Here is a 24,899-nt window from a genome sequence, read left to right as displayed (position 1 = left end):
GCTCTGCCGCCAACAGCTTTCAGCTCCTGAGCAGAGAGATCTGTCCTGGCAGAGCCCAGTTGTACCCATCTTCTGTAAACTCCTGTCTAATGCCCTGGCCTCCAACCTAATCCTGCCCTGGTGTCTCCCAGCCATCTCTGCTTCTCCCTCTTGGGTGGAGGAGCTGCAGGGCTGCCAAATCTTGCAATACTCAGACTATTTCTTAAAGCCCCAGCTCCTGAAAGTGGGAAAACTTCCAGTTCCTGACCTCCTGTGGCTTTTGTGTCCTTAAGGAGTTTCTCATCCTTCTGCTTGTGCAGAAAAGGCAGGGACCAGGGGCCTGCAGCCCATGCCAGGGAGCAGAGGATGGGCACAGCACCCAACTCAGGTGGGCCCAGGCTGCAGAAGGGTGACTGTGGCTGCTCTGTGCCAGGGACATCCAGACCTGCCAGGCAGCCATCAAAAATCACACAGGTGGTCACTCAGCTTCCCTCACCACCTTCAGAGCCAGGGCAAGAGATGTGTAAGGGAAAGGTGGATATACAGCTGGGCTGGGGCTTGGGCAGGGTGTCAAGGTGGGTCCCTACCCTCCAGCCCCCCAGCTGTGCTGGAGCCCATGGCCACTGAGGGCCACTGATCCCCCTTGGTCACCCAGCAGCTTGTCCAGCCACAGGAAAACCCCTCTTTGTCCTCACCACCACCCACTCCAGCAGTGTTCTGTGACCAGGCCAGCAGATCTTCTGGAGCAGCCCCAATTCGACCCAGATACCCACCAGCAGCACATACCACAGCTGTGAATGCATTTCCTCCAGGGAATTATTTCGGGCACGGCTCTGTGGGACACATGCCACACCTGAATGCGCTGGGAGAGTCAGGCATCACGCGTGAGCACCTTATTCAAGAAACCCAGAGATCTGCTCTGGGCAGGTCAGCACAATGAGGCAATACTTTAGTGCACAGCTCACAGCTCCATAGCTGGGTGGGACCCTAAAATAAACTGCTATCAAGACAACTAATAACATGTTAAAAAAAAGTTATTCTACTAATTACCACTAGGTTGGAAAAGATATTAGCATTTCGAGCAATTTTAAGATGCTCATCAAGCATCGAACTAGTCCAATTACTCAAAACTATGGGGCAAAAGCTCTGCTGAGACCCAAATCTCCTACATGAGGTGCACAAAGCCTTCCAGCCTCCTTCAGCACCAAATTCCTATGCTGCTCATGACAGACAACAACCCCTCCTGCCAACACCTCCATTTGGAGCAGTTTGGAAGCATCCTAAGGACCCCCAGCCAGACTGAGGGTGTGGGACTACCTGGCCAAGGAGCCACTCCTGTGGGGTCACAACCCACACTAGCAGCAGGCAATGGACCAGGAGCCAAAGGGGATGGGGGCACCCTCATCCCTGCATGCTGCCAGGGTGACTGGGCCAGACACGCACCCCCAGACCGCTCTTGCCTCCCTGCTCTGGCATCCATCAAAAGAGCTCAGCAGCAGGCACAGTCAGAAAGGCAGTGTTGGGAGCTGGGCCATGCTGGAGTAAGAATGGGACATGAGGATAGAGCAGAACTGTTTTTATTGGAGGTGTCAAGAGCAGGAACAAGAACAAACCTACAGGCTCCCTCCTCAAGTGCCATCCTCCCCTCACCCACCACCACACCAGGGCAGTCAGCATCACGTGTGCGTGCTACGAGACAACGGCCACGGCTTATACTTTGCTTCAGCCAAAAGCCACACAAAGCCCCCAGCATCCTGCCATCACCCCCTCCTTGGCAACTGCGAGCTCAGCTTGGCCCTGCCGGGGGCAGGGCAGGACATTCACCTTCCCCTCTGAGGAGGAGTGAGTTTTGCATGAGATGCTGTGGTTAAGGGAAGGACAGGAGCACAGCTCCACCAAAGTGCCAGGGGATGTGACCTGGGCTGCAGCTCTTGGTGGGACATCTCGGAGGACCCCGGGAGAGAGCAAGCTGTGCAGCCTGAGCAGAGCTGCAACAGCCACAGGCAAAAAGCGGCATTGCTAAACCCCAAAGGGCTTCGCTGCCCCCTCTCTTCAACACAAACCAAACCAAAAGGGAGAGGGGTCAGAAGACAAACCAGGAGGGGATGTGAGGCAGGTCTGGAACAGTGTTTCGCTCTGGCTCACTTCCCAGCCCAACGCTCCTCCTGGTGCTTGGTAAGGATGTATTTGAAGAACTCGTACACAGACCAGGCAATCGCCGTTGAGGGCATCTGAAAAATGACTCTCGCCTGGACCCCTCTGAAGTAGGCGGTCACACCGCCCACCTGGTACACCGTCCTGAAGGCATTAGCCATGCCTGTGATGTGTCCGCTGATGTTGGAGCTCAAGGCCAGGGACTCCTGGGTGTTGAGCAGTGTTTTGCAAACGTCCAAAGGCGTAGTGGCAGCAGCAGCAACAGCCCCTGCGCAGGCTCCGGAGACCACGTGGGAGCCTGGGTTGTACTGTCTGTGGGGGTTGAGCTGCTCTTGCAAGAACTCATAGGTCATGAAGTGAATGGCTTGGAAGGGGATGTTCATGGTGAGCTGGGTGGTGTAGCTGCGGTAGAAAGCTCCGGCCCCTTCGTTGCGCCACACAGCCCGTACACAGTCCATCACACGCTGGTAAGGCGAGTTGTACATCTGCATCCTCTGCTTGACCACTTGGGACAGGCGGTGGCAGCAGCAGCCAGGACCCAGGCACGGAGGGGAAGAGGAGAGAGAAGGGTAAACACAAAGCCAGGCTTCCTCCAAATGCTTGGAGTTTGGTCACACTGGCCTAAGAGCTGAAGACAGACAACTCGAACCACCAGTGCCCCTGTGTCTCCAGACAGGACACCAAACATTTACATCTGCTGAGGCATCACTGTCACACAGACATCACCACGATGAAGCCACTCACATGCCACAGACTCAGGGAATATTCTGATATCCCACTGCTTACAGTCCAGATCCACCTTTGCTCCCGTTGCAACTGATGCTTCCTCATCCACTGCTGCAGAGCTATCACTCAGTCAGAAGAACTCCCCCTGCATCCAGTCTCTTTATTTCCCAGACAGCTCTCGATCTGGTTAAGACTGTCCCTCCCCTGCCACCCCCACTGCAGCCCAGAATAACCACAGCTCATTGCAGAGCCCATTAGCCAGGAACTGTTAGCAGCCACTCTGGGGCAGAACTCAGGTGCCAAACCCCCCTAACACATCCAAGAGCAGGATAAGGGAGCCCAGAGCACAGCCTGCCACTGTTCTACCTCCACCATTTCAATGTGACCGTAAGGAGCTAAAAATGATGCAATGCTAAACTACTACAGTCATGACAAGAGCAGCTTCAGGGAAGGAATGACAACAGTCTGGCAGCTGCCTGCTCCTCGGGGTCCCTGCCGTGCAGTGGGGAGGCAGGAGCTGTGCTGGGCCCAGATCAGCTGGAGCTTGCACTATCACAAACCCTCCAGTTTTAAGAGGGGAAAATACTTTCATGAGTGGCCTTTCCTCATTGCTTCTCCTTCTCCCACCACCTTAATGGACTTAATAAAATTACTAACTTTTTATGCTTTTTTCATATATACCAGGCTCATCAAAATCAGCATCTTCCAGACATTTCACCAGATCTCCCTTCTCCCAACTTCGCTAGCATGTTCTTCTTCTAGAACACAGGCCCACAACTGTACCACATCTTCCCTAGATCTCACCACAGCAATGCCCAGCTTCCATACACTTAGAATGACTTCAGCAGTGCCAACCACATCTCTCTTGCCTTCTCTCCTGCTCCAGGTAACAGTTCCCAGTCAAACTCCTGGGTCAAAGGCCCATGTCCTCCCAGCTCCTCCTAAACCATAGTTTGCTGTGCTCCTGAGTACATCTCTTCTACCTACCCTGTCCCTAACAGGCAGCCACCAGGGTCCCTAACCAGAGCCACAGGCCCCCAAAAAACCCTTGCAGTCAGGCAAGTAACAAGAGCACCCTTTGTGCTACAGAGGGGACCCAAAAGGCTTGAGCAGACCCTGATTCTCCCCTTCCCAGCAGGCCAGGACCATCGTTACCTTCAGCAGGGTTCATGGCTGCATCGTGGAGCAACGTTGCTACACACCCGGCTGCACCTGCAAAACAAGAACTGCCACATGTGAGGGGGGGAAAGGTGAGGGACCCTGGGGCTCCACCACAGCCCCAAGTCCCTGGCCGAGGCACAGGAGGAGGCCCCTGGAAAAAGGTGAGATCTGAAGGCGGCCTCCATCTCCCCTCCAAAAGGCAGGCTGATCCTCAGGGGTTCCCACCCAGAGATTGAGAAAGAGAGGGAGAAGATTGTGACAGGCTGCCAAGTCCCAAGGGGTGACCATGACTATTTGTGCCCACTCCTTGGGGGACAGGCCAATGCCACCAGCTAGCAGGGAGGCTTTGGGATGGTGAGTGTCCCCATGCCCCATGGATAAGCCCGCTGGCACTCTGCTGCATGGCTGCCAAGGGCAGAACAACGTGCCCTGCTCTCCCCTCAGCCCCATGCTCTCCCTACTGTGGCAGGTCCTTGAGACAAGTAACGGGCACCATGGCGAGACGGGCTCCAAAACCGGCTCCGAAACCACGTGGCACTCCTGGGGCGAGCTCTGGCACTGCCAACCCACGGGGCCGCGGCCAGTCCCAGCTTGTCTGCAGGCAGCTCCTGTCCACCAGCATCCTTCCGAGCCAGGGCCACTAACCTGCTTCACGCCAGATACCTGGCAGCAGCTCTGCAGGCGCGGAGCGGTGCTTCTCCGTGCCCGGCACCGTGCGGCTGGCTCATGGCTGGAGAGAGCACAGGGCTTTAGGACATCCACGGCACCCCGACCCCGCGGCGGGACCGGGCCTCCCTACCGCTCCCACCCCGCTCCCACCCCGGCGTGGCGGGGCCGGTACCGTTGGCCACATGGCTATTGCCCCCCGCGTGGATAACGTCGCTCAGCGTCTTTTTTAACTTTTCGTAGCAGGCGAAGTAGAGGGCGTGCGCCGGCCCGGCGCCGGTGGCGGTGATGTTCAGGCCCCGCATGGGCCGCCAGACGCCCTCGGTGCGGGCGATGCGCCACAGGGCCTCCAGCACGTTCCGGTAGCGAGCGGCGGGCTCCGGCTGCAGGCTCTGCATCCGCGTCTGCAAAACAGGGCGGGCCCGCCCGGGCGGCTCGTCAGACCGTGCCCGGGGCTCCCGGTGTCCCGCCCCGTCCCCTCCCTCCCCGCGCCCGCCGGCACCTTGACGCAGTCGATGGGGTACATCACGCAGTGCTCCATGACGCCCGCCACAGCGCCCGCCAGCATGTGCGTGGACACGGCGGCGCCCTGGGGCAGCGCCTCGTAGTCGGGGGCGGGCGGGGACCGCGGCTCGGGGCCCCCCGGGCCGGCACCGGGACCGGGACCCGGCGCCACCTCCGTCTCCGCGCCGCCCCGCCGCGCCCGGCCCGCGCCGCCGCCGCCGCCCATCAACAGCAGCAGGACGCGGCCCGACTCCGCGCTGCCCCGCGCGCCGGGGCCCGCGCCCGCCCCCGCTCCCGCCCCCAGCTCCATCGCGCCGCCGCCGCCGCCGCCGCCCCGGCCCGCGCCCGCCGCGCCCCGCGCCGCCCCGCCCCTCCCCGGCGCCCATTGGCCGCCGCCGTCCGGCGCCCGCCCGCGCAGCGCGCCCATTGGCTCGGCGGGCCGCGCACCGCCCACGCGCGCCTCGCTCATTGGCCGCCGGCGCCGCGGCTCGGGCGCCGCCACTGGCCGGCAGCTCCCTCCGGCGCGTTCGGGCGCGCTGCCCGTTGGCTGCCGGGACTGCCCGCCCTGCCGGCCCTCGCAGCCCATTGGGCTTCTCAACTTCGCGGCCCGCCCCGCCGCGCAGCGCGTTGGCCGGTGCGCCCGCGACCTTTGGCCCGCTCGCCCCGCCTCCCCGTGGGGCCGGAGAGTCGCCATTGGCCGGCGAGCCCGCCACTCCGGACGTCGGCGCGTGCCGTGTATTTGGGCGCTCGGGATTGGCTGGGAGCCCCCACGTGACGCCTCCCGGCGAAGGTCGGACGCGGGAGCAAGGGCGAAGCCGAGCACCGCCCCCGCGCCCCGCCCAGTGCGATTGATCGTCGGGCGGCACGGGCGCGGCCCCGGCAGGGCCGGCGGAGCCGATTGGTCGCCGTGCCGTGGGGGGCGGGGCTCGGGCCGGCGGGGCGCGGCGGCGGCGGTGGCCGGTGACGTGTCCGCCGGTGCCGGCGGCGGTGCCGGCACCGGCGATGCACGGGCGGGCGGCGGCGGGCGCACATGGCCAGGTGAGCGGGGTCGGGTCGGGCCGGGCCGGGCCGGGCCGGGCCGGGCCGGGGGGTCGGGGCCGGCGCGGCGCCGGTGCTGAACAGTGGCCTCTGCCCTCAGGATCGGCGTTTCTTGCCTGTCGTGGCGCTCGGTGGGATCGTGCCCGGGGCCGCGGCAGCGGCCGGCTGCACTGGGGCTCGCCCTCCTCTTGGGGCTGCTGCTGCTGCTGGCGGCCGCCGTGCCCCGCCGCTGGGCTGCGCCGCCCCGCGCCTCCCGGCGGGACGAGAGGTGAGCGGGGACTGGGCTGCCGGGGGAGCGGGGTCACCGCCGGGGGAGCGGGGTCACCGCCGGCCGCCGGTGCTGAGCCGCCGTGCCGCAGGTACCTTGCGCGGGCGGAGGACCTGGCGGCCACCGACACCGAGGACTCGTCCCTTAATTACGGGGTGGTGGTGGACTGCGGGAGCAGCGGGTCCCGGGTCTTCGTCTACTTCTGGCCCCCGCACAACGGGAACCCCCACGACCTGCTGGACATCAAGCAGATGAGGGACCGGAGCAGCCGCCCCGTCGTCAAGAAAATTAAACCCGGTGCGTGCTGCCCCTCTCCAGCCCCGGCCCCGAGCCGCCCGCGCACGGACGGGGCGGGCTGGCTCACAGCCGCCTTCCCCGGCAGGCATCTCCGTGACCGCGGCAGCCCCCGAGCAGGCCACTCCCTACCTGCGGCCTCTGCTGCGGTTCGCGGCAGCGCACGTCCCGGCGCGGAAGCACAAGGAGACGCCGCTCTACGTCCTGTGCACGGCGGGGATGCGGCTGCTGCCCGAGCGGTGAGTTCGCGGCCCTTGTCAGGCGAGCCGGGGACGCGCTGGGATCCCTCAGCCCCGAGGAAGGGCAAGACAGCTGCCTGCTCTTGAGCCTTGCGGGAGAATCGAGAACCTTGTGAGGGGGAATTGAGAAAGGAAAGGGTGCGTTGTTGGGACGGGTGGCGAGAGATGCAGAAGGAGGGTTTGAGCAGGCTGGGAGGGAGCTGAGAGGAGATGCTTTTGACTGAGGATCTCAAACAGATAGATCTGTTTATCATCTCCAAAACATGCTGGCTGCAGCAGCAGAACTTGTGGGGCTTCCTGGTCTCTTCGGGGATTCTTGGTCTCTTCACCAGCAATGCTGGTAAAGGTCCCTCAGCATCTGTCCCTCTCCTACACCCCTGCAGGCAGCAAGCTGCAATCCTGGATGACTTGGTGAGAAATGTGCCCCTGGAGTTTGATTTCCTCTTCTCCAAATCACATGCAGAAGTGATCTCAGGGAAGCAGGAAGGTAGGAGCTGCCACAAAGCACTGCTTGTTCCTCTTTAGTATACTGTCGTAATGACCTTTTCTGTCTTGTGCAGGTGTCTATGCATGGATTGGCATCAACTTTGTCCTGGGGCGGTTTGATCATGAGGATGGTGAGTCTGGCTGCTCATAGAACAGCTGGGAGGGTCTGCGCAGAGCCGCGCTGGACCTTGGACCAGTGCTGTAACTAAGATCAACCTCTGGAGTAGGCAACAATGCCTGACCCCTGTCATATGTGTGAAACTTTCCTGGACCTGGGAGGTGGTCCTTGCAGGTGGCCCTTGGGGTCTGCCTGCAGGGGTGGAGGATCCCCATGAGGCAGCTGTGGGGGTGATGGTGGAAGGGAGAAGATGCTGCCCCAGGCCCTGCTTCTTGCTGATGTGCTGCTGTGGGTTGCAGAGGAGGATGCAGTGGTCACCGTAGCGCTGGGGGACCAGGGGAAGTCCCTGGTTCGGAAACGAACAGTTGGGATCCTAGACATGGGAGGCGCCTCCCTGCAGATTGCCTACGAAGTGCCCGACTCTGGAGCCATCTCCTCCCCACAGCAGGTGCGTGTCTGGTCCCTGAGAGCAGCTCCTGCCTGCCCTGGATTGCTGCTGATCATGGATGTATCTGTGTCACCAGGAGGAAGCTGCTAAGAGCTTGCTGGCAGAATTCAACCTGGGCTGTGACGTGCAGCACACTGGCCACATGTACCGTGTCTATGTCAACACTTTCCTGGGCTTCGGGGGCAATTTTGCCCGGCAGCGCTATGAGGAACTTGTGCTGAACCAAACTTATGTGCACAACCGGTATTGCTGCCTCACCTAGTGGTGCCCCTGCTAGAGCATTGTGAAATAGGGTGCTGGTTCCTTCATGCTGCCTTCTCCCTCTTGGATTTGCCTCAAGAGCCACCTGTGGTTATAACAGCTCCCACAGCCACGCTGGCAGCAGCTGTGTGGCAGTGGCAGGTGCCTGGGCTGGCACAGAGTGCTTGGCTGCTGCCCTTCTCCAAGTCTGGCAGGTGTTATCAGTACCACAGCTCCCTGCCTTCCTCCTTCTCTCCTCGTGACAGGCTACAGGGAGGCCCCTCTAGTGGCTTTTCACTTTTCCTGCTCTTTCTCTCCTCCAGCACTGATTCACTCAGCACATCTTTCCATTGCATCCCCACCTCGAACTCTCCTGTCTCCTGTCTCTCCTTTCCTTCCAAGAGCACTGCATGAAGCTGTTGCCAGAGGTGGAGAGGCTTGGTGCCCAGGTACTCCTGTGCCGGCAGCAAACCCTGCCTCCAGATCCCCAGGGGCTATGCAGAGGTGCAGATTCCCATGAGCTGGGTGGGGTGGGCTGTGCCTTGTTGCACCCTACAGGTGCTCAGAGCATGTAGCTGCAGGCCAGCATGACAGATCTGGCGAGTTCAGCCTTAGCAAGAGGTGGGAGGACAGGCACCAGCACTGCAGGGTACAGGAGGACACAGCCTGGTCTGGTGCAGAGGGTATCTGGATGTGGGACAGGGCTAGATTAGGCTTTTGGGAAGTGGTATAGGACCCCCTGTGCAATTGCCATTTCTTCCTGGACTGTTTTCCAGCCTGCACAGCCAGCAGACAGGGCTGAGCCCCAAAATGCCCTTCTTGGACCCCTGCCTGCCTGTGGGGCTGGAGGACACGGTGGTGAGGGGTGGCCAAACGCTGTACGTGCGGGGACGAGGGGACTGGCAGGCCTGTGCAGAGCTGCTGCAGCCCCTCCTGGCAGGGTCCAATGGCAGCCATGCCTCCCTGGTGGAGACCTACAAAGCACCCATTGACTTCAGCAACAGTGAGTTTTACGGCTTCTCAGAGTTCTTCTACTGCACCGAGGATGTGCTGCGCCTGGGAGGCCAATACAGTGCCCCCACCTTCACCTCTGCTGCCCAGGTGGGTGCTGCCCCAGCACAGGGGCTGGGGAGTTGCTGTTCCTGGGGCTGGGAGTGAGGGCTGTTTCTCTGCTCTGAACCCCAACTTCTCCTTCCCCCAGGAGTACTGCAGCCAGCGGTGGGAGGTGCTGACGCAGCGTTTCCGTGGTGGCCTCTACTCGGCGCATGCTGACCAGCACCGGCTGAAGTAAATGGACTTGTTGGGAGGTGCCCTGGCTGGACCTCCTGGGGGGCTTTTGCTGGGGTAAGGGACTGGTGCAGTTGTTAGTGTCTGGCTGATGCTCCTGTGTGCTGTGTCTGCAGGTATCAGTGCTTCAAATCAGCCTGGATGTACCAAGTCCTTCACGAGGGCTTCCAGTTCCCGCTGGACTACCCCAGCCTGCGCACAGCCCAGCTGGTGTACGACCGGGAGGTGCAGTGGACACTGGGAGCCATCCTCTACAAGACGCGATTTCTGCCACTCAGGTACCGTCGGCTCGCTGATGGCATCGTGCAGGGAAGGGTGGTTGGGGAGGAGCGGGAGTAACTGCACTGGGTGAGGGCTCTGTATGGACTATGGCAGGACCCTGGCAGTGCCCCACTGCATCTTGTGGCCAGTCCTGACATTCCTTTCCACAGGGATCTCCGTCAGGAGAGCATCCGGCAAGCACACGCCTCCTGGCTGCGCCTCTCTTTTGTCTACAACCACTATCTCTTTTTTGCCTGCATCCTGGTTGTGGCGCTGGCCATCGTCCTCTACCTCCTGCGGCTGCGCCGCATCCACCGCCGGCAGCTGCGCTCGGCCCAGCACACGCTGCTCTGGCTGGACAAGGTGGTGGTGCCGCTGGGCCAGGGAAGCGTGCCGTGATGCCAGGGGTACCCAGCATCCAGTTGCACCGGCAGAACTAGGACTGGCGGACAGCCTGGGGTACAAGGGCTTGGACTCTTTCTTGAAGACCATCTCAAACTCTGCACTCCATCATCTCTGCAGCAGAACCAGAGACCAGAGCCTGTGGGCTGAGGCAGCTATGGACACGAGAGCTTTCCTCTCCACCTTGCCCCAGTCCTAATCTTTGCATTCCTTGGCCTCTGGCCTTTGCCTCACTGTGTGGTGTAGAGCAAAGTCCTCTACTGCCAGCAGGCTCAAGACTGCAGCCCTGGCAGATCCCTCAGATAAAAAGGACACTATCTCTGAGGCAGCCAAACCAGGGCTCTGGCCAGAAGCACTGAGCCACCCCATGACTCAGCCACCAGTTTGCAGAGCAACCTGGTGAGGTGCTGTGGTTCATCACCTGGGGTGGCCTTTCTGCAGGCCCTGGCAAGCCCAGGTCTGGAGAACAGCAGGCACCAGCTAAGTTACTGCAGGAACAAGGTAAACCACGAGTTCCACCGGGCTGCTCTGCCCAGCCTCGCCCCTCTTGGAGCATTCCTGAAGAGGTGTCCTGCTCTTTGCCATGTCTTCCCTCCGAGGACAATCCTACAGTCCTATCCAACATCCCAGACTGAGCCCTGAGGGCTCACTGATTGGTTCTTGAAGCACCACCAAAGTGGGCTGTCTTTGCTTTCACACATTCCCTCCTGGGCACAGCTGCCCCATGGTGTCCCAGACGTTTACCAGGCACCAGTGTCAGGACCTGTGGTTCTTTCCTCCATGAGCACGGGCTGGCCCTGCCCCTGGGAGAGCCACCTCAGTCCAGCCCAGCTCATGGCCCCAGGACAGGTCGGGGCTGCAGCTGTGCACACAGGCACAAACCTCCCCTGGGGCTGGAGCCCCACCGGTGGTCCAATGAAGTTTGTCACTTTTTACTGAACTCAGCTGTTCCCATTCCTGTAGCAATAAACAAACCCCTTGAGCCATCTAGCACTGGTCTCATTTCCTAGTGAGCAGCTCTCAGCAGCAATGGCTCCTGGCTGATGGTGTGGCAGGGGGGCTGCATGTCTGCACAGCACTGCTGCTGCTTTGTGCTGCCACAGTGAACGATGGAGCTCCTTTCCTGCCAGTATTGTTCTCTGATTCCAGCAAGACTGAGCTTAATTGAGCTGGTAGCAGCAAGGGGAGCTCTATCTGAACCAAACTGTTGGGATCTTTGGAGATAGCATCCTTTGCTGCCCTCTTACTATGAGGAAAAGCCCAGTCAGAGCCCCTGGAAGATGTTGGTCTCTGCTTTTTACCTTATTCCCCACCTGAGTCTTAAAGAGCTGCCTGGCAAAGAGGCTGCTGAGCTGCTCCAGCTGCTGCACAGCCATGGAAATGGCCCCAGCACAGCTGCAAGAGGCTGGGCAGGCACTCAGTTCTCTCTCTAGCACATGTAGTTCCCTGCCTGTGACCCTGGTCTCACAGCATGTGTGCACAGGTGGCATCAAGGATAAAACTTTCCATTCACGAGTGTGCTGCCAACCTCCTGCTCAACAGCTGAGGATCCCAGCCTTGTTCTCATGGTGCAAGAACCATGCTGGGGAAAGGAAAGATGTCTGAATAAGGCCAAGACTGTTTCTCAGCCTCAAAGCAGAAAGTGACTCAGCCTCCAGCATGACTTACTAGAAAAAGGATTTATTTCCACAACACAAGTTAAACACAGACAAATAAATAAATACAGATAAATTATCTGATAAATAAGGGGAAACCTGAAACACAACGCCCTACTTGGCTCTTCTCAGAATTTGGACCCATCTTGGTGTGGTGGAGATGCCTAAACACTACTGCAGCTGCCTCACTGCTGAGGTGGGAGACACAGCCCCCTCCTTTCATCCCCTCCAGCAGACCCCAACACCTCCCTTATCACCCAAGGGGGTCTGCATGCTCCTCCAAGGTCAGCCCTCCCTTCTCCCACCCCCAGCCAGAATCTGCCTTAGCAGGGACCACCCCCACCACAGAGGACTGACCAGACCAGAGTATGCAATGGCTCCTGCCTTCTCATGCACAGGGGCAGCCAGGGGATGTAATGACCAGGGACAGGACAACTAGCTGGGCAGCTTGGGCTATGAGCAGGGGTTTCACGTGGGGGCTAGGACTGAGCACACCAAGAGGGCAGGGCAAGCACGGCTGGGACAGGATCCGCTGGCAGCACACACAGATCCCTCTCAGGATGGCGCTCAGTCACTGCAGCACCGGGCCAGCTGAAGGGATCTCTCCCTGATAGCGTGGTTGCTCCTAGTGCTAGATTAGTAGGCCCTTGTCGAGGGGTGCTGCATGCCATGCTCAGGGGCCCAACCATCCATCCGTCCAGGCTGCAGTGCTCCAGGTGTGCTTGGGCAGCGGGTCCAGCCTCTGTCCCAGCACCTCTGGGGGCTGTCTGGTACAGGAGGGTAGAGGCTGGAACAGCTACAAGAGCTGGGGGAAGGAGACACAAAGTTAGCACCAAACTGCATTCAGGAGGAAGCTCCCACACATTTGAGAACTACAGTGCTTGATTTGCTCAGGCCCAGCAGAGAATCAGCAGCCCCACAATGGGACCAGCTCACCACAGCCACAACGCACAGAAGCCAAAGCATTTCCCCCAGCCCAGCAAGGGCCGAGCTGCAGCTCCCTCCCCAGCCAAATACAGGCAGGCAAGCAGGGACGTCTCTGCCACCCCAGCTCTCTGCTCACTCACGGTGATGGATTTGACGGGGGTCTCTACTGAGGCGCCAGCTCCCAGGGACTGCTCACTCCCAGAGGAAGCGCACGTACCAGATGGTCTCGTTCTTCAGCTGCGGCCCGAACAGGGGGTTGGCCTGGGCCAGGATGGCGATGAGCCAGCTGCAAAAGGACACAACCTGCCGTCAGCCCCCCGGCAGGACCAGAGCGCCGGGAGCGGCTGCTGCCCCGGGGCTGACGGGCCCGGGAGGGGGGCGGGCCGCAGCCCGGGGGCTGTCCTGTCCATCCACGGAGGAAGCCGGGCAGCAGCCACGGGTCCCGGTGAAGCCAGCAGAGGTGGGGGGGAAGGTACCGGGCCCGGCCCGCGGTACTCACAAGAGATAGCAGCACACGGCGGTGGTGACCAGCATCGTGATGATCACCCTGCAGAGACACCGCCGTTAACACAGGAAGGCCCAGCCCCAGAACCCCCGACCGCGGCACCCCCCGAGCCCCCACTCACCCGCGGTTCGGCCCCTTGGGCACGAACCAGGGGGCGGCGATGCCCACGAGGCCCCAGAAGGCGGAGAAGAGGACGAGCGGCAGCGCGAAGCTGTGCGCCGTCATGGCCGCTCCGCACCGGACACCGCCCCGCCCACTGCCGCGCCGCGCCGCCAATCCGCGCCCGGAGCGCGCCGCACTGCCGGCACCGGCGCTTCCCATTGGCGGAGTCGTTCGGCTCGGCTCGGCTCGGCTCGGCTCGGCTCGGCTCGGCTCGGCTCGGCTCGGCTCGGCTCGGCTCGGCTCGGCTCGGCTCGGCTCGGCTCGGCTCGGCTCGGCTCGGCTCGGCTCGGCTCGGCTCGGCTCGGCTCGGCTCGGCTCGGCCCGGCCCGGCCCGGCCCGGCCCGGCCCGGCCCGGCCCGGCTCGGCTCGGCTCGGCTCGGCCCGGCCCGGCCCGGCCCGGCCCGCATCCCTCCGCACGTCGCTCCGCAAAGGAGCACCCAGCCACACACAGCCGATTCACAAAACTCCTTTATGTTACAAAGTTCGCACTCACACCCGCCGCTGCCGCCTCCCGCGCCAGCCCGGCTGGGCGCACATCCCCCTGCGCACCCGGGTCTCGGGGGCTCGGCCGCCCCTGGGTCCGGCGGTGCGGCTCCCCGAGAGGGCTCTCCCGCCGGTGCGTTACTTGGGAACTCTCCGGAGCTCGCTCATGAGCCACAGCGCCATGCTGAGCAGGGCCAGGGAGCCCGACTGGTGCGTGGCAGCCAGAGGCGTAGGGACATAAAGCAGCAGGGTGCTGATGCCCAGGCCCACCTGCCAAGAAGGGAGAAAAGGTAAGAGCAGTTGTGGATGCACCGCTGATACACCATTCCCAGCACAAAGTGTGGTGTAGAAAGGCTCATGGCCACACCAGGACTTGCCACTCCCAAATTCAGAGTGTGCATGCAGTATGGTGAGGTGTGGGGCCTAGGCAGCTCCATCTCTCAGTTCAGGCTCTTGGAGCCAGCATTGATCCCAGTGGGGTCAGCTCTGTCTTGTGAATGTGCTACAAAGGAGTAGGGGAAAAAAAAAAGGGCAGTACCTGCATGCAAGCTACGGCCAATAAGGAAGTCACAGCCATCCTGGTCCTTCGTGGGAGTGGGATCTTCCTCGAGAAGAGGTACAGTGCTGTGACAGCTGTGACAGAGGCAATTCCCTACAGAAGGGAAAGGAAACAACCGTCCTTCAATGAAAGTTCAAGGGAAATGGGTGCACTGGCCTCTGGCTGTGCCTTCCATGCAGTAAAAGAAATTCTGTGAGCAATATTTAACTGAAGAAACATATTAATGGCCATGACCAAATCCTAGAGCTCCCACGCCATCAGGTTAACAACCCTGAAATTTAAGTGCAGTTACAGAAACTTTTATTTTGCTCCAAATGAATGCTTTATTTTCAACAGCTTTTTCTCATTTATTCAAGTCATTGGGGATTATGTCTGCTGTCTCCCCAGCTGTCACCTTGACAACTGAAGGTAGAAGCTGTCATCTGGAAAACTGATCTCTTTTCCACCACTCAGCTATAGTTCACCCACATAATCTTTCTGTGCAGGTCACCCCAGGTGATCCAGCTTAATCTTTCTTTTTTTAGTCTTAGCCACAACTTAGTTCACAGCAGTGGTATTTAATATCCGGATTGCTCTAACTAGCTGAGATATTTTCACAGGGCACTACAGTGCAAAACAAGTTCAGAAATGCTGGAGGAAGTGTTCGATATCAGGATTTCCAAATTTTATTTCACACAGCTTTCCCAGACATTTCAATAGCAAGGGCTACCCCACACTGTAGCTCATGTTATGGAAAAGGAGACTCAGAGAAACAAAGTGTGTTATTTGTGCAGGAGGAAGACCTCCTTAAGGATGAAGGCCACATGGAAAATAAGTAACAATGCTAAACTTCCTCTTCCTGCAGAAGCAAACTGGTAAGATGCTCTCAGGCCCTTTGGACACCTTAGAAATCACTCAAGCTGACAGAACCACAGCCCAAAGAAGAGACAGCTTGGCTGCAGGAGGCAACCAAGAAGCAGCCCAGACATATCAGGAAGTCAGCACTTACCAAGATCCTGTGATCAAACTGTACAGTTGTAGGATTCTCAAAGATATTTCTCAGTACAGGGGAGAAGGCAAGGAGATCATCTGGGATCCAGCGCTCCCCCATTTTGGGGAAGGAGTTGTACACAAGGCCAGCATCCAGCCCTGCCACAAAGGCACCTGCAATTCCAGAGCAGAAAATGAGACTACCAGAGCAGGCAAAGGTGTCACTCCAGGTTGCACAGCTCTTGTTCAAGAGCTCAGCTTGATCCTGAATTTCTTTTAACATATACAGAGATCCCACAGCACAGGCAGGCTGAAAGGTGCATCTCCACCGTCCGGGAAAGACCAGTGAGGAGGTTCTTGACTGTAAGCTCCCTGACAGCAGAGTTTTCCCAGAGAATGGATGGGGTTGCTCACAGTCCCCACCAGATCAGAAGAAAAAAAATCAAACCAGCAGAGACGAATGAGTCACAAATTGGACAGCAGAAAGAAAGAGGTTTACCTGAAAGAGCAGTAAGAAAAATCAGAGCTGTAGTGCCATGAGCATATTGTCTCAGGCGAAGGAGCTGATGGGTTTCTGGCAACTGTAAAACAAAAACATACAAACAAACAAAAATAATCAAGGCATTTCCAGTGCTGTTGGCAGCAGCTAAGAAAAGCCTTCACTACATACATAGGCTGAAGGGTTGGCCTGTATTTTACAGAGGGAATATACAGACCACCACACAGCAGCCACACTTCAGTGGTCCCTCAAAACCAAGCTAATCAAGCTCTGTGCAGAAGTGGCCCCTGGGCAGTTACTGGCATGAATCATTTAGCCCAGCCAGGCACAGCCCTGCCTGAGCTTCCACAAATTCTAAGACTAATCACTTTTGACCGGAACAGCACAAGCCAAAGCAAGTGTGCTTATCATAAACAAGAAGTTTACAGAATGGGTATTTTGTAACACCGTAAGTATTCTGTAAATATTATATCAGAGTCAGGAACAGAGACTACAAGAGAAGCGCCATCAGCCTTCACTTACTCTTCACACCACACCCCAACCCTCTGAACTGACACTGCCCATGACTTTTAAATCCTGACACACCACTCCATACCTTGTGTCGTGGAAGCAGCAAAGACAGCCCTGTCCACAGGCTGGCAGAGTACAGGACCAGCGCGGAGCCCAGGTGTGCTGCCAGACGGTACTGACTGACCCGAGGGATGTCGTAGGAGTCTGGCTTCTCTTCCAGCCCACTCTTCACCATGTACCATCCCAGCAGCCCCTAACAACACAGGAGAGGGCTTAGAGCCAGACAGGGCAGCAGCAACTACTAAAATGGGTAGCTCATGGGATAAATATTAAGGGCAAAGCAACTTGTTTCCTCTACCTTCAACTAGCTACCAGCACTTGACACACTGTCATGGTGTCACTGACACCAAGCTATCATGAATCCCACTGTCTCAGCTATGCTGAATTAGAAGATATCAAACTGACAGAGGGCAGGTTTAGATTAGATATTGGGAAAAATTCTTTATTGTGAGGGTGGTGGGCACTGGAACAGGTCTCCCAGAGAAGCTGTCGATGCCTCTTCCCTAGACAGGTTGGATAGAGCTCTGAGCAAACTGATCTAGCAAAACTGATCTATCCCTGGTTGGGGGGTTAAAACTAGGTGACCTGTAAATATTCAGATGTTGCCACTAATCCCTGCAGCTGCAGAGCTCTCACCTGGAAGCAGACCAGCCCACAGAGAGCGAGGACACAGCCCTTGAGGGGCCGGCTGAGCCAGCCCCGGCGCCAGAAGTAGGCAGCAGGCAGGATGTAGGCCAGGCCCACGACGCGGCCCCACATGCGGTGCGAGTACTCCATGTACCAAATGAACTTGAACTCTGCCAGCGTCATGTCATGGTTCAGGCTGTTAGAGGACAGTAAAGCAATTGTTTCACAGCCCCGGACTGAACTTTGCACGACTCGGGATCGCCTTCCTCAGAGAAAGGCAGGGAACAAAGGAGCCACCACCAGGCAGGCTTTGTGTGCCTTCCAAGTGACTTCAGAAAACATTTTCCTTCTTACAAGAGTTTTTTCAGTGGCTCAGTTGAAGCAGGGATGCTCTCAGCCCACCCTCCTTCCAATTTTGCACACTCACATTTTAAACTCTGGGAACTTCTGGTACTTCTGGAACTCGGCTTCCCACTCCTGCTGTGTTCGGGGGGGTTTCATCTCTTTCACCAGGTGCCAGTCGACCATAGAAAGGCCTGATTCTGTCAGCCTGGGAGCAGAGACACGAACAGGCACAACTCAGTCCCTGACAGTAGGCAAATCTACTGAACTGAAGCGAGAGCTGCTGGCTGCACAACAACCCAGGAGCTGGGACTTCGATGGTCCTTGTGGGTCCCTTACAAGTCAGGATATTCTGATAATCCTTAAAACCCTTGTTCAGACAATCCTTAAGCTCACAATTAGAAATAGGACAGAGATCAGAGAGTTTGTGAGTGACCAGACCTAAAATTACGATAAATGTGTAAGAGTTACCCCACAAGGGGCATCAATAGGCTATGAACAGTCTCTCCGGTACTCCCAGCCCTATCCCGCCATGTCCCCTTGCAGCCAGGAAGGGAAGGCACGAGAAGAGCTCTACGGGCACTCTCGGGGTGGGTCTCGGTGTGGGGGCAGCCGCAGAGGGTCACCGGCGGGGCGGACCGGAGGGCAGGCAGGGACGGCTGTCCCCAGGAAACCCCTCGGCGGGGCTGGGGCCGCCGCGCTCACCTGGTGACGCCGCCCAGCACCACGGCACCGGCCACGGCACCGCTGCAGACCAGGAGCCATCGCCCCACGGCGGGCGGCGGCGCGGCGGGCTGGGGCGCCTGTTGCAGCAGGCAGCGCTGAAGGCAGAGCCGCGGGGGGAGGCGGCCGTGTGCCGGCGGTGGCGGTGGCGGTGCAGGCCCCCCCAGGCCCCCGTCCCGCAGCAGCCGCCGGGCCCCGCCGCGCGCCGCCCGCAGCATCCCGAGCCACGCCGGAAGTGTCGCCGCCGGAAGCGCGGGACGAGCACTTCCGGACACGCCCGGGCGTCGCCATGACGATCGCGCGGCGCGTGACCGGCAGCGCAGAGCAGCGACCCCCGCGCGCCGCCAGCGCAGGTGGTGAGGGCGCGTGCGGGACGGGGGCGGGGCCCGCGCGGCGGCGGGGGCGGGGCCGAGGCGCCCGGGGGGGGGGCGGGGCTTGCGCGCTCCGCGCGCCGGCGTGGGCGCGCCCCGCTCGCGTCCCGCGCCTCTGCCCGCCCGCGCGCCCGCCCTCGAGCCAACGGGCGGCGCGGGCCCGGGCCGTGAGGGGGCGGGCCCGGAAGCGCGGCCGGGGGGCGGGGCCTGAGGCGGAAGCGGGGCGGGCCCGCCGCGGGGCCGGTGCGGGCCGGGCGGGCGCCATGGGGCGGTCCGGGGTGACCGCGCCGCTGCCGTCCCGCAGGCATGGACGATGGGTTCCTCATGGAGGTGTGCGTGGACTCGGTGGAGTCCGCCGTCAACGCGGAGCGCGGAGGTAAGGCCCGGGGGCCTCGCGGGAGGGGGCTACAGCGCGGCGGGGCCGGTTCTGACGCGCCTCTCCGCAGGTGCCGGGCGGATTGAGCTGTGCGCGGGCCTCGTGGAAGGAGGGACCACCCCGAGCATGGGTGAGCCGCGCCCGCCCCTGTGCCGCCCTCCCTGTCGGTCTCCCTCCGCTGCCCCGTGTCCCGCTCGGCTCCCTGCCCGCGCCCGGTCCCGTCCTGCCCGCCCCGGGGCCGGAGCTGCCGCGGCGGGTGCTGAGCCGCCCCTGTCCCGCCCGCAGGGCTGCTGCAGGTGGTGAAGCAGTGCGTGCGGGTCCCGGTGTTCGTCATGATCCGGCCCCGCGGCGGGGATTTCCTGTACTCGGACCGCGAGGTGGAGGTGATGAAAGCCGACATCCGCCTGGCCAAGCTGCACGGGGCTGACGGGCTGGTGTTCGGGGCCCTCACCGAGGACGGGCGCATCGACACGGAGCTCTGCACGGCGCTGCTGGGTGAGGCTGTCTGCAGGCAAAGCTCTGTGCTGTGACAGCGTTGCAGCGCTGCTCCGGCTGATGTCGTAGAGCTGTACAGAGGGCTTCGGTCTGCACATCCTTTCTGCAGTCTTGCTGTCTCTTTCCACCTTTTTCGGTTTCGTTTGCTGCCATACCTGCGAGACATTAAGTAGTTAAGAAACTTTGCGGACCGAGGGCCACAACCCTAAGCCGTTCACACAAAGAGAGTTTGAGGTTACCTGGGATGTAATAGCAAAGTGTAAGAAGGCTTTGATGAGCTGTTTTGGGGGCATTCAACTGTTGGATTCTCTCCCTTCTTCATTTTCTTTTCCTTATATCCTTGCTACAGGTGTGCAGGATATGTATCTCCTGGACTTTGGCCTTGTGTGTAGCTGGCAATTCACCTTCATTTTTTTCCTCTTAACAAACACGGGGAGAAAAGATAACGAGAGAGAGGTGTGAACACATAAAAAGCTACTGAACCTGCAGTGGGAGATTGTTAGTCCAGGCTACAAACATGCGGAAGCAAATTCTCTTTCTTTTTGTATATTTTTGGGGAGCTGCAGCCAAAGCTAAAGAGGGCTCAGCCTTTCCCTGGTGATGTGGTGCTGAGGTTCACATGTGAAGCTGAATGTGCTGTAAGGAGTGCAGCAAAAGGGTCTTGCCAGGACTTAGCTCCACTATGCCAACTTGTGTTCTGCTGTTTCCAGGGCAGGGAGCAGGTGGATGTCTTTTTGTAGAAATAAATAAGCTTTGCACAGTAATTAGAGCACCTCTGGTGAAGTTTGCTGCAGAAATCATAGGTAGTGAAAGAAATCACAAAAATCAGCTGTCCTGCTTTCAAAGAGGTCCTGTCCCCAGGTAGATGATACAACCTTCCTGCAGAGAAAGTCACCTGTGGTGGGATTGAGGGTTCTGCATGTTCCAGATGAGTTGGGGGGTTTTGGTGTTACCCGTAAAAACAAAGGTTTGTTGCTTCTCAAAGAGCAGAAGAACTCTTCCCCACGAAAAGAGCCTGGATAAACAGCAGCCACTGCATTGTTCTCAGCAAGAATGGGGACTCTTCTGAGCTCCCCAGGAATGGCTTGAGAAGCCTTTTCACTCTTCCGTGTCGTGCATTTCTGGTTCTAGCACAAGGCACTCTGTACCAGCCCTGACTGACCACATGTCTTCTTTTTGCAGCTGTGTGCCGTCCCCTGCCAGTCACATTTCACCGCGGTGAGTTGCCAGGGACAGTGGCCCTGGGCAGGGTCCAGTCTGTGTCCCACTGATGGGGGAAGGTGAGGCAGGGAGGGAGCTGAGCTTGATGTTCTTTGGTTGTTCTTTGGAGGGGGAAAGTTCTGCAGGCTGTACTATTCCCCACAAGGGAAAAGGTCCAGTGGGCTCAGGTTTGGGGGCTGTCTCATCTTGTGAGAGAGGAGGTGTCTAAGGAGCTGAGTATGGTGGCCCTGGCACTGCTGCAAGGGGAGTGTTACAGTCAGGAGCTGTGAATCCAGGGTGTGAGCAGGACCCTTCCTATCACTGCCTTTGGGCTCCTCAGGGGAGCTGGCTGAGGGACGGGGCTTGAGCACAATGAACCGAGCGATTTCTGAGCTGCTGTTCTGGTCCCTCAGCCTTTGACATGGTGCATGACCCTCTGGTGGCGCTGGAGACCCTGATTTCCCTGGGCTTTGAGCGGGTGTTGACGAGTGGCTGTGACAGCTCAGCACTGGAAGGATTGTCCTTGATTAAGAGGCTTGCAGAACAGGTGAGTGTTTGCTGTGCTCCGCTGGGTAACTCCCTGGGCACTGCCTGCAGGCAGCTGCTTTATGGTATTCCTCATTTCTGGAAGGGGACTTCTGTCAAGGAGTGCTTGCCTTCCCTCTCTTGATTGGCTTTAATGTTTCCCCAAGTCCAAGTGGGTTGGGCCCCGAAGTCTCCCACAGCAAAGGCTGGTTGGGTTGTTCTTGCTTGCAGACTGGGGGAGGGTGGTGGGAGTTGGTTCCAACAGCTGGCATGATGAGCCCATGCAAACAGCAGTGAGATCCCTGCTGGGTGTCTCACAGTTCCTTTTAGGAAAGTGCAACAGATGTACCTGAGAGGTAGCCAGGTGGGATGGAGAGGTAGGAGGGAATGGTGACAGAATTGCAAGTTCTTTTCCATTTTTCCTTGTAAAACATGAATGGTACAAAAAAGATGGGTGAGAGCACACAGATTATAGACCATGGTGACATCTGTGAGCTCATGGAAAGTTCTGCATGTGAGGTTTCTTTGCTGCCTCACAAATGCACGTGTGAATGTAGTGCTCAATAATATCACTAACATGCTATTCTTCTTTCAGGCGAAGGGCAGAATTGTGGTGGTGCCAGGTAATGTTTTTTGTCATCTGTACCAGGTCCTGCAATCCCTAGCCCTTCTTTCCTAGCCTCTTGTCCTGAGATCCACTCTCTTATCTGGCTTTCTGAGCCAGCTGCCCAGGAGGAGCAGCTCCTATCCTGGTGTGAGTAAAGGCCATGCAGCCTGTTGGGGAGGGCAGAGCCCTGCAGCTATTGCTCCCTGCAGGACTTGAGGATGGTTCTAGATCTGTGGGAGAACATGAGCCAAGGCTTCTCCTGTCTCTTTTCATGTGCCTGGGTCTCTTGTCCCAAGGGCTGTTTTTTCCCTTCAGTGTGTATGGCTCCTGTCCCTTAGCGGTGAGGTCCCAGGGTGATGTCAGGTCTGGAATAGTGTCACCTGCTCGGTGTGTGACATTGGGCTTGTTCCCACCAGGAGGTGGCATCACGGAGCGCAACCTGCAGCGGATTCTGGAAGGCTCCACTGCTTCTGAGTTTCACTGCTCTGCTCGCTCAGCTCGGGACTCAGGGATGAAGTTCAGGTAACTGATTATTTAAGTTTATTTTTTAGGAGAACTCTGCGAGGGAAAGGCTACATGAATGTAAATGTGAGTTTGAAGAACTGGCATAAATTTCAGACAGCTTCCTGAGCACTAGTTGTGCTCTTGTGGTTGGGATGTTGGTGCCTGACACTGTATTCTGCTGTGTATGAATCCAGAAGTGCTCCTCATGTGGACATGAGTTCTGTGCAGGACCAGATCCTTGGGGTGTTTCTCTTGCTACTGCTGCCCTAGGAATTGTGAGGGCACTTGGGAAGGCAGGTGCTGGTATAGTTGCCTTAGACGTTTAACATAAGCATGTAGGATTTGGGAAGCCAGTGGGATGTGCTTCTGAGAAATGAGTGAGGAATGAGTTCTATTTGTCCATAGGTCTGCACTCCTTTGGATTATTGTTCTTTCTATTATTGTCCCATCTTTGGTTTGGGTGGCACCATCTTTGGCCAATGCTGAGACTTGGGGAAATATGGGGGTGTTTTTCCTGGTGGGTCTTACTCATCTGTATCACCAGCAGATCACCACTAATGGTTGGTTTTCCTGACAGAAATCCGAACGTTGCCATGGGAGCGTCCTTCTCTGCCCCCGAGTACTCCATAAAGGTGGCAGATGTGGCCAAAGTGAGGACCCTGAATGCAATTGCCAAGAACATTCTGTAGTGGACGGCTCTGTGCTGGGACAAGAACGCTGAGACTCCAGGGTCTGCCCTGGCACACGGACAGATGGGTACTGCTTCCATCCTCAGGCTGCAGAGGATGTGCACTAGGTGATGAAGCCTGACACCTCTTCCCTTGGCTTCCCCTGAAGTCCCTGGCCTGGAAACTTATGTTGGCCATTTTAAATAAAAGGACTCATTCCCAGATGTTACAGCAACAGCTGTTCGGCAGCATTTGGGAGGAAGGGAGGTGAGCAAGTAGGGGGACTGAAATGTGTAGCACTGCATGTGATTGTCAAATAAACACTGCAGCTGCCCCCCTCTTGCTGTGCTCTTCTAAAGTTTATTTATATTTTCAGGTAAGACTGTAACCCATGTTGCATACCCTGAATTGATCAGGACCCTGCTGTGCCAGAGAGTACAATCACATCCAGAATGCCAGGGTGGGAAACATCATAGCCACAGCTGGGAAACAAGGCCTGCTGTGGTCAGCTAGTAGGATAGGTGGGGATTAGCAATGCAGCAGCTGTAAGTGGTGAGAAGCACCTGACTGATGAGGTGAGGAAGCTGTGAGACAAGCTGGGCTGTGGGCCCTCAGTGCTCGAGGTGGGATTGGTGTATGAGATTTCTTGGGAGGACAAGGTGCTTTTCCTAAGGGAGTTCCCAGGTTTTTGTCCCAACATAAAGCATAAACTGCTTGTTTTCCAGACAGTGCTTGGGGAATGTGCCTGTTGAGTCATTACTGCCTAGTCAGGATTGAAGCCTCAGACTCACTTCAGTTACTCTGTAAAATATCCAATGAAAGATTTGAATGGCATCAGGGTGGTCCATTAGAAGAGCAGAAACCCAGAGGTAAAGCACCTTTATCCTTGCTGCCTGCTCTTCTGTAAAATATGACAAAGCTGATGAGAATCCCTCTGACAGCAGAGATAGTGGACCTGAGGAAGCAAAAGCAGGGTACAGATTTCTCGTCTCATCTTGGCAATAGCTTACAGCCTGTGAGGATGTATGGAAAAAATGTGATACTTGGCAAGGTGGCAGCAACTTTGTCACCTAAAATAGAATCACAGCATTGAAAACCTATCATAAAGATTACATATTTTCAGCCTAAAGGGTACATCCACCGTTTCACATGGATCTTCAGAGATATTTGTGTCTCCCAAAACCTTGGGAACCTAAGTTCTTAACAGAGGAGCTGGGAAGGGAATGACTGCATAGTGCTGGTGTCAGCCTGCTTTAGCACTGACAGATGTGCTGGCAGTAGGAAGGATCAAAACCTGGAAAGAGTGATTAAATTTGTGGCTATAATCAATATAGTTTGGAATCCCTGCTTTAAGAGTTCATGGCTTATGTTGTGCGATTTCATGAGTCATGGTCATGATTATGATACTGGTAGCTCAATTAAGATGAATATTCTGCTGACCCAGCCCCCTCAGGTTTTTGTACTCACATGGAGTTACAGCATGACAAGGCAGAGAGGCAAACCCAGAGAAGAGATGAGCAGTGAGGGCTGGAGGAATTTGTAGATTGCCCAGCAGAGACCTCTGGACCAGACCGTGTGAGACAGGCATGAATCAATGCCTAGTTTTGAAAAGTTATGCTGGACAACAGATGGATAAAGACAGGGTAGCACAGGGAAACTGATACTGTTGGCAAAGAGGTGCTACTGCTTTGCTTATCTTGGTCCCAGTGAACATTTTCTGGGTATTTTAGTGGAGGAAGATTTATGGAAGGAGCTGAAGGACAGTAAGGCTTTGTGGGTTTTTAGGAGGAGCATGTCCCAGCTGTGAGGGTAGAGAAAGTGGAGGTGTGCTTGTCTTGAACATTGAAAAGAGCGGAATCTT

General features: G+C 57.7%; 5 protein-coding genes across 7 annotated transcripts; 2 read left to right on the top strand and 3 right to left on the bottom strand.

Annotated features, from left to right (window-relative positions):
* Positions 1 to 1,549: 1,549 nt before the first annotated feature.
* On the bottom strand, positions 1,550 to 5,515 carry SLC25A28 (solute carrier family 25 member 28). Its single transcript, XM_082285675.1, has 4 exons — positions 5,189 to 5,515; positions 4,862 to 5,090; positions 4,015 to 4,071; positions 1,550 to 2,638 (listed from the first exon to the last, which is right to left on the bottom strand). Exons 1-4 carry the CDS (start codon positions 5,498 to 5,500, stop codon positions 2,121 to 2,123), a joined length of 1,116 nt encoding a protein of 371 aa, XP_082141801.1. The 5' UTR covers positions 5,501 to 5,515; the 3' UTR covers positions 1,550 to 2,120.
* Positions 5,516 to 6,124: 609 nt separating this feature from the next.
* ENTPD7 (ectonucleoside triphosphate diphosphohydrolase 7) lies at positions 6,125 to 11,226 on the top strand. Its single transcript, XM_082285665.1, has 12 exons — positions 6,125 to 6,228; positions 6,329 to 6,496; positions 6,588 to 6,793; positions 6,879 to 7,029; positions 7,413 to 7,516; positions 7,590 to 7,646; positions 7,933 to 8,081; positions 8,158 to 8,324; positions 9,098 to 9,422; positions 9,523 to 9,608; positions 9,725 to 9,886; positions 10,040 to 11,226. The coding sequence occupies exons 1-12, from the start codon at positions 6,221 to 6,223 to the stop codon at positions 10,266 to 10,268; spliced, it is 1,812 nt and encodes a 603-aa protein (XP_082141791.1). The 5' UTR covers positions 6,125 to 6,220; the 3' UTR covers positions 10,269 to 11,226.
* A 797-nt stretch (positions 11,227 to 12,023) lies between these two features.
* Positions 12,024 to 13,595, bottom strand: ATP6V0E2 (ATPase H+ transporting V0 subunit e2). The gene is made up of 4 exons (XM_082285783.1): positions 13,480 to 13,595; positions 13,353 to 13,400; positions 12,994 to 13,139; positions 12,024 to 12,731 (listed from the first exon to the last, which is right to left on the bottom strand). The coding sequence occupies exons 1-3, from the start codon at positions 13,581 to 13,583 to the stop codon at positions 13,046 to 13,048; spliced, it is 246 nt and encodes an 81-aa protein (XP_082141909.1). The 5' UTR covers positions 13,584 to 13,595; the 3' UTR covers positions 12,024 to 12,731; positions 12,994 to 13,045.
* Positions 13,596 to 13,975: 380 nt separating this feature from the next.
* Positions 13,976 to 18,612, bottom strand: COX15 (cytochrome c oxidase assembly homolog COX15). The gene is made up of 8 exons (XM_082285845.1): positions 18,275 to 18,612; positions 17,655 to 17,777; positions 17,237 to 17,423; positions 16,626 to 16,793; positions 16,031 to 16,112; positions 15,551 to 15,705; positions 14,542 to 14,655; positions 13,976 to 14,273 (listed from the first exon to the last, which is right to left on the bottom strand). Exons 1-8 carry the CDS (start codon positions 18,508 to 18,510, stop codon positions 14,142 to 14,144), a joined length of 1,197 nt encoding a protein of 398 aa, XP_082141971.1. The 5' UTR covers positions 18,511 to 18,612; the 3' UTR covers positions 13,976 to 14,141.
* On the top strand, positions 18,578 to 23,369 carry CUTC (cutC copper transporter). Of its 3 annotated transcripts, XM_082285846.1 has the most exons (9): positions 18,578 to 18,645; positions 18,968 to 19,039; positions 19,110 to 19,169; positions 19,325 to 19,534; positions 20,717 to 20,752; positions 21,148 to 21,281; positions 21,855 to 21,882; positions 22,283 to 22,388; positions 22,948 to 23,369. In XM_082285846.1, exons 1-9 carry the CDS (start codon positions 18,582 to 18,584, stop codon positions 23,057 to 23,059), a joined length of 822 nt encoding a protein of 273 aa, XP_082141972.1. In that variant the 5' UTR covers positions 18,578 to 18,581; the 3' UTR covers positions 23,060 to 23,369. The 3 variants fall into 3 exon arrangements, with proteins under 3 accessions (XP_082141972.1, XP_082141973.1, XP_082141974.1); XM_082285847.1 differs by lacking the exon at positions 19,110 to 19,169 and having other exon boundaries at positions 18,579 to 18,645; XM_082285848.1 differs by lacking the exons at positions 18,578 to 18,645; positions 19,110 to 19,169 and having other exon boundaries at positions 18,888 to 19,039.
* The last annotated feature ends 1,530 nt before the right edge of the window (positions 23,370 to 24,899 follow it).

This window comes from Coloeus monedula (genome assembly GCF_965178545.1).
Source record: "Coloeus monedula genome assembly, chromosome: 8".
Classification (NCBI taxonomy): domain Eukaryota; kingdom Metazoa; phylum Chordata; class Aves; order Passeriformes; family Corvidae; genus Coloeus; species Coloeus monedula.
This window is presented reverse-complemented; position numbering and strand designations above follow the sequence as displayed.